Source organism: Perca flavescens, chromosome 4, assembly GCF_004354835.1.
Source record: "Perca flavescens isolate YP-PL-M2 chromosome 4, PFLA_1.0, whole genome shotgun sequence".
In the NCBI taxonomy this organism is placed as follows: domain Eukaryota; kingdom Metazoa; phylum Chordata; class Actinopteri; order Perciformes; family Percidae; genus Perca; species Perca flavescens.
Window position 1 is genome coordinate 16,288,635 of NC_041334.1, and position 16,039 is coordinate 16,304,673.

The following is a 16,039-nucleotide window of genomic DNA, read 5'->3' on the forward strand; positions in this document are numbered from 1 at the left end:
GGAAATGGTAGCCTGGGAGAATTACAGTAGTAGCCAGCCTGGATGATCTTATTGCATTAATGATTCTTTCAAGACCAGAAAGTCATAGGAAATGTTTAATTTAGGAGATGACTCAGAGTTAAGATGATGACTTAGAGAAAAAAGTAGACCTGACAACGGAATTTACCTGTCCGTTAAAACTTATATATATATATATATATATATATATATATATATATATATATATATATATATAAATATAAATATAAATATATATAATATAACACCAAGGTTCTTGGCATGTGGTCTCATGTAGGCAGAAAGGTGATTCAGATTCTGGACAACAACAGTGGTATGGTGTTGGGGGCCAAATAGTTTAGCTGAAGGAAATTATGAGCCAACCAGTTTTTGATGTCTAGGCCGACGACGTAACTCAATTTTGTAATCGAGTTACATCGTCGGCCTGAATTTAGTTGGTCTGTAAATTTAATATTTAAAGCCGCTCCCTGATCTATTTTTAAGTGTGCTCCATTTAGCTTATTCATTTGAACACTCATATCCATTTGGGAAACTGCTGTGGTTGACCGATTAATATAGACACAAACAGAGACAGCATAGCAGCCGTAGTCATTATGTCAGAGTGAAATAAATTCTGCATTACACAGGGATGCTCTGTGAGGATGTTGACAATACTTTTGTTAATTGGAACCGGTAATAGGTTTACTGTCATGTAGTCCCTGTGGCACATGCGCAAGCGGATCCCCGCAAGGCCATAATCAAATTCATTCCTTCTGTTTATAGATAATAATGTGTGGTGTTATGCAACTATCTGTAGAGGAATATCAGTGGAAGAAATTATCATGCAAGGTGAAACCATGAGTCTATCGCATGTTTCAATCTGCAGCAATTTCAATTTCCCATAATTAATCATCAATAATTGGTGGAACAAAATAATGCAATTTCTCCTTCATGTTACATTATTGTTAATATATAAACCACGCCACTACAAAGGAGAACTTTTTCATTTCTGGATCGATCCAAGAAGGGGAAAAAAAGAAACAAACTGCAACGACGAAATGGGTTAACAATAAAAGTGCACCAGATACAGTACAATAGTGTTCTTAAAGGTCCCATGACATGGTGCTCTTTGGATGCTTTTATATAGACCTCAGTGGTCCCCTAATACTGTATCTGAAGTCTCTTTCCCGAAATTCAGCCTTGATGCAGAATTACAGCCACCAGAGCCAGTCCCACAATGAGCTTTCCTTAGTATGTGCCATTTCTGTGTCTTGACCAACTGCCAAACTGCTCGTTTGAAAGCCATGATGTCTCTCTCTCATGGGTGGGCCAAATTCTCTAGGCGGGCAAAGCAGAGAACGGGGAGGTAACCTTGCTCCTTATGACCTCATTAGGAGAAGATTCCAGATCGGCCCATCTGAGCTTTCATTTTCTCAAAGGCAGAGCAGGATACCCAGGGCTCGGTTTACACCTATCACCATTTCTAGCCACTGGGGGACCATAGGCAGGCTGGGGGAACTCATATTAATGTTAAAAAAACTCATAAAGTGAAATTGTCATGTCATGGGACCTTTAAATGCTGAACTTATATGTTAGATAAATACTGCAGTGTTTTTTTTTTTTGGTGTTTTTTTTTTTACAGTTATTGCTGAAGTGATAGTGCATGTAGACTCCCACTTGAACTAATGAATGCATGTAGATTGACAGAGGCCTAATAAAACTCATTCAGTGTTAGCTCATGAACACTCTAATGCTTAGACCAGAGCCTGAGATCATAAGCAATGTCCCGACACAACATCCTGAGTCATCGGACTGAATATATTTACAGGCAGACATTGAATATGCTTCCTTAAGGAAACATCTGAAGACCATCTCATTGATTGCTTGCTCAGTGATACTTGCTGCCAAAGCCTTTTCATTCTCTAAAAGACAATTAGATTAAGTTTTAGTAATTGAACTTTTGGATCTAATTCCTACTTGCAGTTTACCCTGCAGAGTCCAAGTTATAAAAGGTTGGAGGAAAAAAAGGCACCATTAAAGCTGGGGTAGGCATTTTATTTTTGCCGCCGTTTGGCAAAAATTCCATAATATTCTTTCAGCATTTAGTAATTCAATGAAACGTGTTTGACGCGGTGCTGCTGCTGCTGCTAGCCTTGTCTGGACACGTATGTTTCCCATTGATAAAATGAAATACCATGTTAAACATAAATATATACTGATTTGATTACAGCAAAGACAACGTCGGCAGTATTGACGGCAAAATAGGCGGGAGAGCTGGTTTGCTGGGGTTAGCCTTTAGCCTAGCACAAACACTGGCTCGTGTAGCACGTTTACTTTTCCGTCTCCGGGGTGTCCTCAGATGGCAGCAGCCTGCTACGAGGACCAGAGGCTGAAGCCACAGCGCCGCCTACTGCTGCCATCTGAACGAGGACATGCCGAAGTTGGTGTGAGAGGAAACCAAGGGGGTAAGCTTCGCTTCAGAACTCGAACCTCCTATGGCGCCATTTTGATGCTACAAAGCGATCACCTCCCGTTAGCATCCCATTGACTAGCATTCATTTTGACGTCACTTGACAGTGAATAACTTTACATCTGAAGCGTTTAAAGACTCTTGTTTGTCCATTGTATAAAAGGCTCCATTACCTTGTACCTCATGTTATGGCTCCGTAGCAGACGTTTTTGTAAAAATAGGCTAACGATTGTGTCACATAGTAGAGGAATTACCATATAGTACAGGAGAAGCTCGCAGGCAGTTTCGACTTACATGAGCTGTTTAGGTTTAATTACTAATGTTAACTAGCATGTTAGTGATCAATAATTAGCCTGTGCCCATGTTATCTCCTTACATACCTACGCTCTCCGTCTCTGCAAGATTGGCAATGATTGAGATTTCTCTTGGCACAGCTACCAGAAGACTTACAACTTTCAGACACGTTGCTCACGTCACATTTACGTTGTCTCTCTCAGTTGGAGTCTGCGCAGTAAAGCTAGCGATCACTGGAAAAGTGCTTCTAATAGCCTTCACTGGTCTCTGTCCAGAGCAACGGGATCTGTTGGTCCATTCTTATATACGGTCTATGGAGGAACAGAGGGGAGAGGGAGGAAGAGCTGCAGCAGACCATCTGGTAGTTTAAATTCAAAGCCCTTTTCTCAAACTGGAGCTCAAAGAATTCAAAGTTTTTTGCAGCAGATGTACAGAATTCTAATTCAAGTTCATGTTTATAGTAGCAGATAACTAGAGCCTTGATTCAATTAAAGAGGAACATGAGTGCAGTATGTCAAATCAAAGGAACATTTTGGGAACTACTCTTTACTCAGTCATTAATCTGTACAAAAACAGTTTAAGTTTAAAAATGACTGCAGCAACCTTGTCAATTATTGTGCATTCAAACTGGACACCGCAATGTTTGACATGGACCACCGGATTTTGACATTGTTGAAAATTAAACTTGTGAGTGCGGGACCAGCACCTCAGCTTCTCGGTGTTGCTCAATAAAGCCTGTTAGCATTTTCGAATGACCATGCTTCCTTCCCATGTCATGTCCCCTGAAGGGACATCGAAAATCTTTGTTTTGCGTGTTTTTGTCCAGAGGCTATGGACTATAGCCAGTAGTAGCAGCTAGTTCCGTATGTTTTCAACCCGCGGAACAAACAAGGGCAGGAGTTTAAGCTATGTGGAAAGCTAATACTAGCCGGCCACCTGTCCCATCCATCCTGCTCCCGCGTTGGGAGTTTTGTTGAAGTTGGATGTAGTCCAGTTCAGAGACTGCTGTGTTTTTGTTGTTGTGGAAACATGGCTGAACAACAGTGTACCCGACTCTGCTATCCAGCTACCAGGCCTGCTAGCCTTCCGAGCAGATAAATGCTCTCTCGCCGGCTAAGACTCGTGGAGGTGGGCTGTGTTAACACAGACTGGTGCAGAAATGTGGTGCTTGTATCCAACTACTGCTCACCGCTGGTGGAGTTTGTGACTGTTAGATGCCGACCATTCTACATTCCACACAAATTCACGGCTGTGTTTATACTCTGTGTTTGGATCCCACCAAGCGCTTTTGCTACCAATGCGTTAGCTGAACTTTACGGAGCTATCAGTGAGCTCCAAATCGCACATCTGGATGGCCTATTTATTGTTGCTGGTGATTTCAACCACGCAAATCTCAAGAAAGTTCTGATATTCTACCTTCACCTCACGGTGAACCTAACTTATAACAATCAGTGCTCTGTTACAAGTGTACTTATACCCCTTTTGTTGTCTGTCCCTTATCTGTCTTACATGCTCTAATTTAAGTAGTAATTGCACATTATGTATGGTCTATAATGTGTGTGCACTAAATTTGTCTCGTATGTCGTTTTTATATAATGTTTTTATAAAATGTCATTTTTATATATTTTAAATGTGTAACACCACTTGAGCCACGGTGAATGTTTCGTTTCACTATGTACAACATATATGTTTGAAATGACAATAAAACCCACTTGACTTGACTTGACTATCCTCTGTAACCGGTAGGCGTGGCTTGGGAATGGCCTCGTAGGGAAGCGAAGCAAGGGCATTCTGGGGGTTGTTGTCTTTCATCCACATGAGACAAAAATACATTTTCTGGCTTTTCTCGGTCTAGAAGGCACCTACTTCAAAAATTATTTCACATTTCTACTACATAAATGACTTAATTTAAAAACATATTCATCTTTCCAACGGTGAAATATCCCTTTAATGTGAGCAAAACTATTGCTGCAGGGTGCTGCAGAAGGCAAAGTCCCTCCCCTCGATTTTATGACCAGCACAGTTTTTACAGACTTGTGAGAGAGTGACTAAGAGCGAGCGCAAGTAGGGATGTAGAAGAGTATAGTGATGCACTGGCATCCAGTCCTGAACAAAGCTTGAACAACATGCTAAGGATTAATCGTCCAACATCCCTTCAGGAGAACAAAAGGGCCACTCATTAATGTGTCAATGTGGCAAAGAAAAAAAAGTACAATTATTTTCAGCTAGTAATGGAAGCAAAACCTAAAGTGGAAGTAAGAAGTTTCAACAACCAATTTAGATTTTCTTTTAGTATCTAAAGGTAAGCGAGATCTGCGAATAGCAAAAATGTCTTCTCCTGGTATCAAGCGTCGGGAACATGTGGACATGATGTACATCTCCATTGAAACAGCTATTGCCCTGGCCTCTGTGGTGGGGAATGTGCTGGTGGTGCTGGCTGTGTGTGTGAACCGAGCTCTCCGCAACACCACCTTCTGCTTCATTGTGTCTCTGGCCGTGGCTGATATCGCTGTGGGAGTTTTGGTCATCCCTCTGGCTATTATCATTAGTCTGGGATTTAATACTCAGTTTTACACCTGCCTCTTCCTGTCCTGCCTGCTGCTGATCATCACCCAGAGCTCCATCCTTTCCCTCCTGGCCATCGCTATTGACAGATATCTGCGTGTCAAGATTCCCACCAGGTGAGGAACTGTTGTAAAACGAAGTGGCTATACTTTCATTTAAAAAGTGTAATTTCGTTTTCTGAGGATTTAGAAAGATTAACAGAAAGTGTTTTGGATGATGAATGTTGTGATGACAAATCAAGAAGAGCAATAAAATATTCATAACTGAGAGCAATAGGAAACGGATCCCAGCATAATCCATGAGTGGTTGTGATTGCCTGTTCCAGTTCATTGCAGCTTTCTTGATAAAAATAGACTCTGAAATATGTTATTGGCATAAGTGCTCTTTATTCACAAGCCTGATTTCACTAGAACTCAACTGGTTGTAGATTGAGCATGTATCTCTTCCCATATAAGTCAAATCAAGTAACTTTTATTTATATATTACCCCAAATTACAAATTGTCTTAGATTGCTCTCAGAACCAACATATTGTGACTGTAACAGTTGAATTGAACTCCTTTCTTAAACAGCAAAACCCCTTAATTTTCTGATAATCCTACTCCCTAAAGTTGTCCCAAAAACATTATAGGAGAATAAATAAATATAGTAGTAGTAAGTCTCTTTTTATTGCTTTTAGCCTCAGAGAATGAAACAAGAGCAGATGGTTGATGTCTGACGTGGCACCACATATTGTTGTGTGGTTTAATGCAAATCAATGGGCTGGACATCAAAAGCTTTTAAGGAAATGAAAATGTCACTCTCTGACTAAATAACTGACATAGTTTGTTAAGGGATTTTGGCAGTTAACCATACTCCTTTTTATTTGTATGTTGGATCCTTATGTCAAAGCTGGTACTTGAGAAAAATGCTTCTCAACAATAATCTATGTACTGGCGTTTGTTCAAAAAAATACTCATCCAGTAGTACAGGATGCATGTGTCCATTTCAGTGATTAAAAACCTGTCTTCATTTGTTTTCCAATAACTGCTCAGGTACAACACCATAGTGACCCAGAGGAGGGCATACGTGGCAGTTTTTCTGTGTTGGATCCTCTCCTTCCTCACTGGATTGGTTCCAATGATTGGATGGAATAACCGCAATGTTCAAGGAAACCTCAGCAGTTCCAGCGACATTGTCTGTGAATTCACCACTGTCATGAGAATGGACTACATGGTGTACTTCAATTTCTTCGGCGGGGTGGTGGTACCCCTGTCCGTAATGATCGCTCTGTATGGGGAGATCTTTAGGGTGATCCGGCGACAGCTTAACCGGCGTGCTGAAGCCACGTGCGATGGAGACAGGTACTATCGGAAGGAGCTGAAGCTGGCCAAATCACTGGCCTTGGTGGTGTTCCTCTTTGCTGTGTGTTGGCTGCCAATACACATCATGAACTGCATTAGCTTTTTCTGCCCAAAGTATTCCATACCTAAGTTTGCCATGTATGTAGGCATTTTCATGTCCCATGTGAACTCAGCACTCAACCCAATGGTTTATGCATACAGGATAAATGGGTTCCGTGTCACGCTGATCCAAATCACTAGCCGCTGCATGTTGTGTAAACCCACAGAGCCCACCGCGTGCCCCACCACCACACCAGCCATACCGGATAAAGTGGATGTAAAAATGTAACAAAGAACTGCAGTACTCCCGTGCACATGGTTTACAGTGAGATAGTGCATCGATGGCACTCATTGAATTACATGTATGTGATATTTGGAATATTAACCGATTAACGAACACAAAAGCAAAGCACTTCATTGGGTCATGGGACAAGTTCATCTCTGACCCATTCATATTTATTTGACATTTAGATTTCAAAGAAAATCAGAACTTGCAATCAACAGAACAACTATATAGTCCCATCAACATGCATTATTTTGTTTTCAATTGATGCTTCATAAATTGATTCATATTGAATTATAATATATACATCTACATAATAAGTTATGCAACAACCATTTCATGTTCAAATAGGTTGTGGATAAATTCACCAGAATAAACTTTGATTGTTTCTTCAAATATGCTAATGTTACAGTTCTTATTTCAGATTTACAACAATTTAAATAGGCTACATTTTAGACAAGACAACGAGTCTCCAGCTGTGCCTGTGGCTCTGTGAGGCTGTATTTAGGCTCAGCAGTGCTTTAAGCTAAATGTTAACATGCTCACGATGACAATGCTAACATACGGATGTCGAGCAGCTATGTTACCATGTTCTCAATCTTAGTTTAGCGTGTTAGTATGCTAACATTCAATAATAAGCACTAAACAACATACGTTTTGCAAGTATTTGGTCATAAAACAAAGTATGAAAATAATGAAATGTTAAAAGATCGGTAAAGTAAAAGTTAATCATAAAGGGGAACACAAGATCAGAGGATCACCTGAGTCATTAGGATTCATCCTCTGGGCACCATGAATGTCTGTACAAAATGTCATGGCAATATGTCACACAGTTGTTGAGATATTTTAATTGGCACCAAAGTGGTGGACGGACTGACCGACAGACGGATCAACATTGCAGTGTAGAACCATGCTGCTAGAATTAGATTAGATTTAGTACAAAACATTAATTTGCAAATGCTTACTTTTGATGTTTGAGTAGTCACTTGAATGGGAAAACGTATTGGGTAAGATCAATAGAGAGAGAGAGTACAGTGTGTTCTGAAATGTTAGACACAAGATCAGAGGATCACTCGAGTCATTAGGATTCAATATACAGAAAACAGAAAAAGGCCCTGCCTGGAATGCAAATTAACAATAAGTCACTAAACCAAATGGAATAAAACTCTGGCAACATTAAAGCAATCCAACAATTAGTCTTTATCACAGGATGCAGGCATCCTTTCAACTAATTCAGCTTGTTTTAGCCATATTTCAATCATTAGCTGTGGCAGGGTGTTGAAAAGACTCTGAAGCATTTGAGTAAATTTCCCAGAGAGCATTATGCTGAAGTGATTTATCCCAACTCTAAAGCTTCTTGTAAATCTGCATCAGTTCTGCTTTGTCATCAGTTTGACCTAAGCCTAGTTTCTGTCCATGTCACACTACTTCCACTCAGAGAACCTATACATAAGAACAAAAGGTCTAATCTGGTTCAGACTCTGCAAGTTTAAATGTGTTTGTCATTTTATATGTGGGTTTTGACTATTGCGGTGAGATGTTTATTTTTCTCATATTTATGTACATTCACCAGCTCTGCCCTTTATAAAGATGAATAGTTTCACATGAACATGCTGTCGTCTGACACTTTCACTCTATCTCTGTCTGTCCCTCCCTCACAAACATATCAATACGTATTTTACCATCTGTCACCTCCTTCCTTGATGAGGGATTTGAAACTGCTGAGTGTTGTCTAATCCCCAGCCCTCGTCTTAGTAACTGAGGTGCTACATAACCAACCTGCCTTTTACTGCCTTTGCACCACACACTCCTTCTGCAGTCGCAGGTGACCTTCCGAATGCTGAAGGGGCACACAAGCACGGTGTAGGTGTGGAGACAAAAAAGCCAAGAGTCTCAATTTTGTGTGTGCATCTTATCATCATCCTTAACTAATTCTCTTTGAGGTAAGTCCCTTCACATTCATCCTAAAACAGCTGCAAAGCAAATATTTGAGCAGCGTCACGAGAGACAATATAAGTAGTCATTTTAATATTCTCACACAACAACAAAAAAAACTTTCATTATCAGCACCAACGACACAATAAAATGGCTGCAGCAGAGGGCGGCCAAGACCTGGAGGCTCCGGTGGAAGAGATGAATGACGAACATGAAGCCTTGCTACACTTTGGTAAATACTACGAAGCCCGCCGTGAGCTACCTTGGGAGCAGTGGACATTCAGAGAAAAGGCAAACTTTTATGTGGACCGCATCTTCCTTGGTCTCTTGGTCATGTTTCTCCTCATGGTACTGGGAGAATCTGGCTATAAAGTATGGTATGTGACAAACATAAAGAAGATTGCAGAGTTTGTGTCAGATTCGGTGGCCTTTCTGTTTGACTGGCTCTTCACCCAGGAGAGACAGGAGGAGCTATTTGAATTGTAGCTTTGATAATACAGGGTGACCACTTGATTCTATTATCAGTCACTTTGTTTGTTTTCTACAATGTTTTAGGCACATGTGGTATTACAAATTCCCAGTAAAGAATCCATTCATAGCTCCATCTTAACTAGAGATACAGCAATGTATTATGGAGTTCTGAACTATATTTTTGGTGAATGGAAATAAATGTTTGCAATTTATCAAATCATTGTTGTGTCTTAAAATACTGCACACATGATTTGTAGTATCTCCACCTTTAGACTGTTGTTATATTGTCAATAAAATGGCATTGTTTTAAAGATGGCATTGATATATAGTATATTCCAAATTTAAAGCCACTTAAGAGACCATTTAAGGAAAAAACACGGTTTCAAGGGGTTAAATGGGGTTTGATAAGATCAGTCTCCTCTACTCATTTACTCAAGTACTAAACAGTTCTGAGGAAGTAGTAATTTACTTGTTTTTTTTTCCATTATAATTATAAATTGTATTTATAAAGCGCTTTTTACAATACTCAAAGACACTTCAGAGTTCAAATTAAACAAAACCACACACTAAAAATACACACATTAATTATTCAAATGATATAATCACCTCATAAATGATACATTGTTATATATTAATCTACCCAATTATTATATCATATTTTGACCAGTTACAACATTTAAATGCTACAGAAATGCATCAGTAATAATAATAATCCAATATTATAACATTCTGAAAGAGATTCTGCTGCCTAATGACTTATTTTGATACTAAAAGTACATTTTACTGGTAATACTTTTACCAGATTGTACTGTAAATATCAAAGAAATGTAAGATAAACTGTTGACATACGATATATTTTACACCATTATACAAGCTGCCTTAGGTTATATTTTAAAAAGAAATACAGAGTGTTGATTAAATGAATATGTTCTATAAAGAATGAATGATGAATGGTGGGGGAGAAGAAAAAGAAAGGCAAAACAAATAACATATACTCATATACTTGCAGTGGTTGAATGTAACTATTTGCACAAGTATACAGTAGGCCTTATTGAGTTTTGAGGTACTTGTAATTTACTTAAAGCTATAGTGCGTAGTTTCTTTCTCCCACATGAGGAATTCTAAGTAATGACAACAACACTGTCGGCGCGTCTACATGATACAAGCCTTCCGTGATTGCACACACGCCCCCACCCCTCCTCCACGCAATTGCTAGTGTGCAAGGAGAACATGGAGGATTAAGAAAACATGATGGACTCTTCAGAAGAGGTAATTATCTTCACTCGAATTTCTGAACGGGAAAGTCATCGGACAACACAATCTTCTAAACATAGCCATACTGAAAAATACAGAGAGAGCTGATAGTCTTAAAGGTCCAGTGTGTAACGTTTTTAGTTGTTCATTATCAAAATCTGTGTTGCCCGTTCACAAACTTGTCCTTTTTCATGAATATTTACCACCACCATCAATTCCAAGTATTCCTATTGGCTTGAAATTTTAAACTTGCATTTGCATGAACTGGGGTAGACGCTCCATATTCATGCGCCATCTTGAAATACGTTAGCCAGTAAGGGACATAAAGGACATACTGCTCCGCCTTTTGCTGTCACATGATAAACTCAAAGGTGCTGCTAATGCTGCTATGGGTATCGTAGCTTCCCGGACCCAGCAAGTTTGAAGAAGGAAACATGGAGGACCACACATATTCAAAATCCAAATTTCAGGAACAGGCGAGTCTTGTTCTTCGCCAGAAAAAGTAAAGGATATTGAAAAGAGCAAGAGACCGGCGTCATCAGAAAAAAGCATGAAGGCTACCATAGCTGTAATATGTAGGCTACTTTGAACTGTGTGGCGCGAGAGAGTTGATTGCAATACTGTATATGATCTCAAAGCTAGATGAGAGAAATTCCTACATATTGGACCTTTAAGTAGCTTTGTAGCAACTCATTTAGTAATGGCTTGAATGTGACAGACGTTCATTAATATCAAAAAGCTTTAACTATTTTCTTTTATGCCACTTTATATTTTTACTTCACTTAATTTCAGAGGGAAATGAAACATTTTACTCCACTCCAATTATTTGACAGCTAGTTACTTACTTTAGGTTGAGGTTTTGGTTATTTTTTAGTTGTTTCTGCATTAAGTACGTTCAGTACTTTAAGTGCATTCTTGTCATTATACTAACATACTTTTACTTATGTAGCCTAACATTTTCAATGCATGACTTTTACTTGTAACAGAATTTTTTACAGTGTGGTATTAGTACCTTTAATTATGTAGCCTAAATAATCTGGATACTTCCTCCACCACTGCACACTTAGTAGCCTATTGCAGTTTTTATAGTCTTCATTGGAGATTATTCTATTGCTTAGTTATTATAATATTTAGAAAACACTAAACACTGATAAAATAAAACAATGATTTCAACAACACACTGTTTTATATTGAAATATAAAGTGTTCAGAAAGTTGTTATTTAAATACTAAATACATACAGTAATAGTAAATAATGGGGTACGTCTATTACATGTAACAGATTTCTTTAATTCATGTAACTCATTGGTTTATCGAAATGCTGACGTACACGTCTGTCTTCCAAATGCACCAATGAAATCGATGCATTACACTCCTCTAAAATTCCCGGTACCTCCCCTACCTCCTCCCTTCTCTTCCGGATTTTCTAGCGTGACCGACGTTTCGTGTCTGTTTAGACTTAAAAGTAAGTTGAATTTAAACTGTGTGTCGATTAGGTCATGGCTAACTGTGTTTTTAATACGAAAGACACGCGACGGTTGGTTATAATTACGTAAAATGTGGCGTTGCTGGAACAGAAGCCGCTGTCAGAAATAGAGGACAGCGAGCGTTATGGGAAAAGCACTGGCCGCCATGCTGTCTCTGTTAGCTCTAGCTACATACCATGGTTCACAGTTGTACTGTGCAACGCTGCCGGAGAAATAGACAGTAACGTGAGGCTACATCTTAAGTGAAGCACAGTGAAATACAAACTCTTAACACCGACCTGTGATTCTTGTGTTCTTGTCCGAGTGAGATTTTAAGTCTAAGCATCGTTTTCAATTTACGGACAGCTAACGTTAAAGCTAACGTCAAACTGGGCTCCTCCCAATAATATTCACCTAACGTCGCTAGTCGTTAGAGAGAGAACTAACGTTACAGTATTCAGACCATGGTATTCTGAATTAACTGGTATTTTATGCATGGGTGTATGTTTAATAGTGTTGACTTACACCACGATGTCACAACGTGATATAGATAAAAATAAGCCTACCAAATGTGGAAAGCATGACATGTTCAGCCTCCTAATGGTGATTATAAGCACTGAAGTGAGATGCAGGAGTACGTCATTTCTGAATATTATGGTATTAATAAGTTTGGGTCCATTTTAGAAAGGAAAGTCATTCGTAACATTACTATTTCAAGAATCATTCTGTCCATGATTATGGCCGCTGCCGTACATTATACCACAAAAAGCGTAAACAAAATTGTGCATTTAATATTCTATCATCCATTGAGAAAGTAATCAACGGATTAACGGACAATGAAAATAATTCTTATTTGCAAAAAAAATGTATTGATTAATTTAACTATTCAAAATTATTTAAATATGTTGACAAATTTCCATCACAATTTACTGGTGTCTACGTTGACATAATCACACTGCTTGTTTTGTCCAACCAACACTCCAAAACCCAAAGCTAATAAGAGACAAATCCTCATAGGCTTAATTATAAAAAAATAACAGGAACTAGTGAATTCTTTGGCAGTTTAGCTTGAAATATTACTCACATCAATTATCATAAAAGTTACTAGGTCGATTTTATGACGATATACTAATAATTTTCTCATCAGTGATATTGACTCTCTGTTCATGTATATTGCATATCCATCGACTTACTTACACCTCACTATGTGCCAGCATTTGTAATGCCCACTTATTCTGCACTTTATGCATCATATTGTGTTCTGTATTCTTGTACTGTATTGAATGTGAAACTATTTGTTGTCTTGCACTCCTACGCTTTTCTTGGCCAGGTTGCCATTGCAAATGAGAATCTGTTCTCAACGGCCTACCTGGTTAAATAAAGGTTAAATTAAAAATAAATAAATAAAATGTTTACCTCCTAAATTATTTTACGGCTTAGGTAAAATCAGCAAAGCCAAGTGTGTGTTTGTATTTGAACTAAAACCAGCAGGTTTTAACACATAAAAACCTTAAATTCAGACACGGGTGGCTTTCTATTATTTTTCTCTCCCAGACTTGACGTCAGAGTTGCATAACTTGTAGAGCAGAACACATATTTTTCACCTATCATTTTGTGTGTCTCTTTTGTCAATACAGAATGCGTTACGTGGCCGCTTACCTCCTGGCTGTGCTCGGTGGAAACACCAGCCCCTCTGCAAAAGACATCAAGGCCATCTTGGGCAGCGTAGGAATTGAGGCCGATGATGAACGCTTAAATAAGGTATGCCATTTAACAATGGTAGATTATGCTATTTCAGAAATTCCCACACTAGATGTTGTGTGGCTGAAGTTAAACTTTATATTTATCTGCAGGTCATTAGTGAGCTGAATGGGAAAGACATCAATGCCGTCATGAACTCAGGTAAAGGCCTCTTAGTTAACATGCTTTGAAGATTACAAGATGTCGTACATGGAAGAGGGCTAAAAAATGTATTTCTTTCCTTTGTCCACAGGCCTCTCTAAGTTAGCCTCCGTACCAGCAGGTGGTGCTGTAGCGGCCCCTGCCGCTGCTGCTGGGGCCACTGGAGCTGGGGCTGCGCCTGCTGCTGGTATGTGTATACCCCTCATTCTTAAGTTGGATTTTTTTCAGTTTCTCTAGGATTCCTTTAAGTTCTAAATGGCATTATCGTATGTTATTGAATTTCGATAGCAATGCAAATACTATGATGCATTTAGCAGTCTTTATTGGAAATAAGTGCTGCTAAACATTCTTAATTACTGTAGTCTGTAGTGTTGACTGTTGTCTTTCTCCATCTCGTTTTCAGCGGAAGAGAAAAAGGAAGAGAAGAAAGAGGAATCAGAAGAGTCAGATGAAGATATGGGCTTTGGACTCTTTGATTAATCTGCATTCTCTGTGTTTAAAAAGCAATAAAAATGTAAAAGGTTTACACTCATCACATTGTCTTTTTGTCTTTTTTCCTTTGCCTGTGTCAAAGTAATTATTCCAAAGACATTACTACTATTGTCTGGCTTTCAAAGCTTGACGTTGAAAGTTTTTTTTGTTGTGAGCTAAAAATAGTCTAGACTGGGCAACCCGTCATCATTAGGCAATTCAGACCCTGCATGTGGTCAGTCTGTCCTGCTGTTGGCCAGATAACCACATAATGGCTCCGGCTTAAAGGGACAAGCCTTGATCCAACTACAACAGAGATGGCCCCACCACCACAACTCAAAACAGCGTTAAAACCTGCAGGCAGTTTAATTTGTCATCTTATGTATTAAACAACCATGTCAGTGATTAACATTGTAATTTTTTTTTTTTTTTACATTGGTGTTTTTGAACAGCAGTAAAACAGGCCTTTTATTTAAACTAATGGTCAATAGAGAAACAAAATGCAGATTTTTCACATTTTGTAGTTAAAAAAAATTATTTTCTCATTTCCTGCCATACAAAGACAGACTTGAATTTAAATGTTTACGGGGAGGTTATTGACAAACAGATGTGAAACAGGTACTTCACAAATTAAGAAAAGAAGTCTAGCTACAGTAGTAGACAGTAAGGTTCTTCACAAAGCAAGGACTTATGTAAGCTTCAACAGATGTTTCTCGTGGTAAAATTATAGTTTTCTTAACGAATACCATTAATAACGGCTGTAGTCCAGTAGCAGGGACACCTCAGTGCTGCAGAGCTGGCATTAATGTTATTAATTCCACCTGTGCTCTCCGTGCTATGATGAGCCAACAGTCTGCTGGGAAATTTGTGCTGATCTAAGGGCTGGGACTATGTGGTGTATAAATGAGATGTGAGTCATCAGTTACATCGCAAATCATCTTTTGTTATTTAATTTGAAATCTTGTATGTGACCATCATTTTTCCACTACCTGCTCCTCTGCACGTCATATTTTTTTCTTTCTTTGTTTTCTTACCTGACAAGTCACGTGAATGTGTGTCAACAAAGTAAGTTTCAGACGTCACCTTCCATGTTGGCAAAAGAAACAAAACAACTCATCTAAATGTAAAGTAGTATAAAACATGAATGTATTATGTACGGAAAGATTTAGATTTACAATTCACATTTAACACAAATTAAATTTCACATGGCAGTGAATGAGGACACCAGGACTACTGTTTTCATTGAGCGGTTTCTTCATCTTTTTCTCCATTTGCTTCTGCCACCCTCTTTTCCCTGATGCATGGGAGTACATGTGTTGCATAGCCCTGTGCTGCTGGATGCACGAGAATCCCTTGTGAGCACATTAGTTCTGGCACGATATAAAGGCGGTCCTTCATTTTGTAGAAAAAGGCCTCCTGGCTTTTAGGGGAACCTGAACCACAGGTGAGAGCCATCAGTGCACGCTTTAAGCATGTAACTGACAGACTGACTGTCACATCTCATAATTACCTGACGGCTGGGAATCTAATATAGATGCCATCAACAATCTTT

At 38.9% G+C, this 16,039-nt stretch overlaps 2 protein-coding genes across 2 annotated transcripts; both read left to right on the top strand.

Annotated features, from left to right (window-relative positions):
- The first annotated feature begins 5,128 nt into the window (after positions 1 to 5,128).
- Positions 5,129 to 7,118, top strand: LOC114554043 (adenosine receptor A1). Its single transcript, XM_028575600.1, has 2 exons — positions 5,129 to 5,442; positions 6,359 to 7,118. The coding sequence occupies exons 1-2, from the start codon at positions 5,129 to 5,131 to the stop codon at positions 6,993 to 6,995; spliced, it is 951 nt and encodes a 316-aa protein (XP_028431401.1). The 3' UTR covers positions 6,996 to 7,118.
- A 4,888-nt stretch (positions 7,119 to 12,006) lies between these two features.
- On the top strand, positions 12,007 to 14,548 carry rplp2 (ribosomal protein, large P2). The gene is made up of 5 exons (XM_028575601.1): positions 12,007 to 12,113; positions 13,752 to 13,875; positions 13,968 to 14,016; positions 14,108 to 14,203; positions 14,420 to 14,548. The coding sequence occupies exons 2-5, from the start codon at positions 13,753 to 13,755 to the stop codon at positions 14,494 to 14,496; spliced, it is 345 nt and encodes a 114-aa protein (XP_028431402.1). The 5' UTR covers positions 12,007 to 12,113; position 13,752; the 3' UTR covers positions 14,497 to 14,548.
- Positions 14,549 to 16,039: the final 1,491 nt, after the last annotated feature.

Excerpts from the sequence above, each read along its gene's own strand:
- LOC114554043 (XM_028575600.1), top strand. The coding sequence starts at position 5,129 with ATGATGTACATCTCCATTGAAACAGCTATTGCCCTGGCCTCTGTGGTG. Across the intron at positions 5,443-6,358 it reads CGTGTCAAGATTCCCACCAG|GTACAACACCATAGTGACCC; the intron begins GTGAGGAACTGT and ends ATAACTGCTCAG.
- rplp2 (XM_028575601.1), top strand. The coding sequence starts at position 13,753 with ATGCGTTACGTGGCCGCTTACCTCCTGGCTGTGCTCGGTGGAAACACC. Across the intron at positions 13,876-13,967 it reads ATGATGAACGCTTAAATAAG|GTCATTAGTGAGCTGAATGG; the intron begins GTATGCCATTTA and ends ATTTATCTGCAG. Across the intron at positions 14,204-14,419 it reads TGGGGCTGCGCCTGCTGCTG|CGGAAGAGAAAAAGGAAGAG; the intron begins GTATGTGTATAC and ends TCTCGTTTTCAG.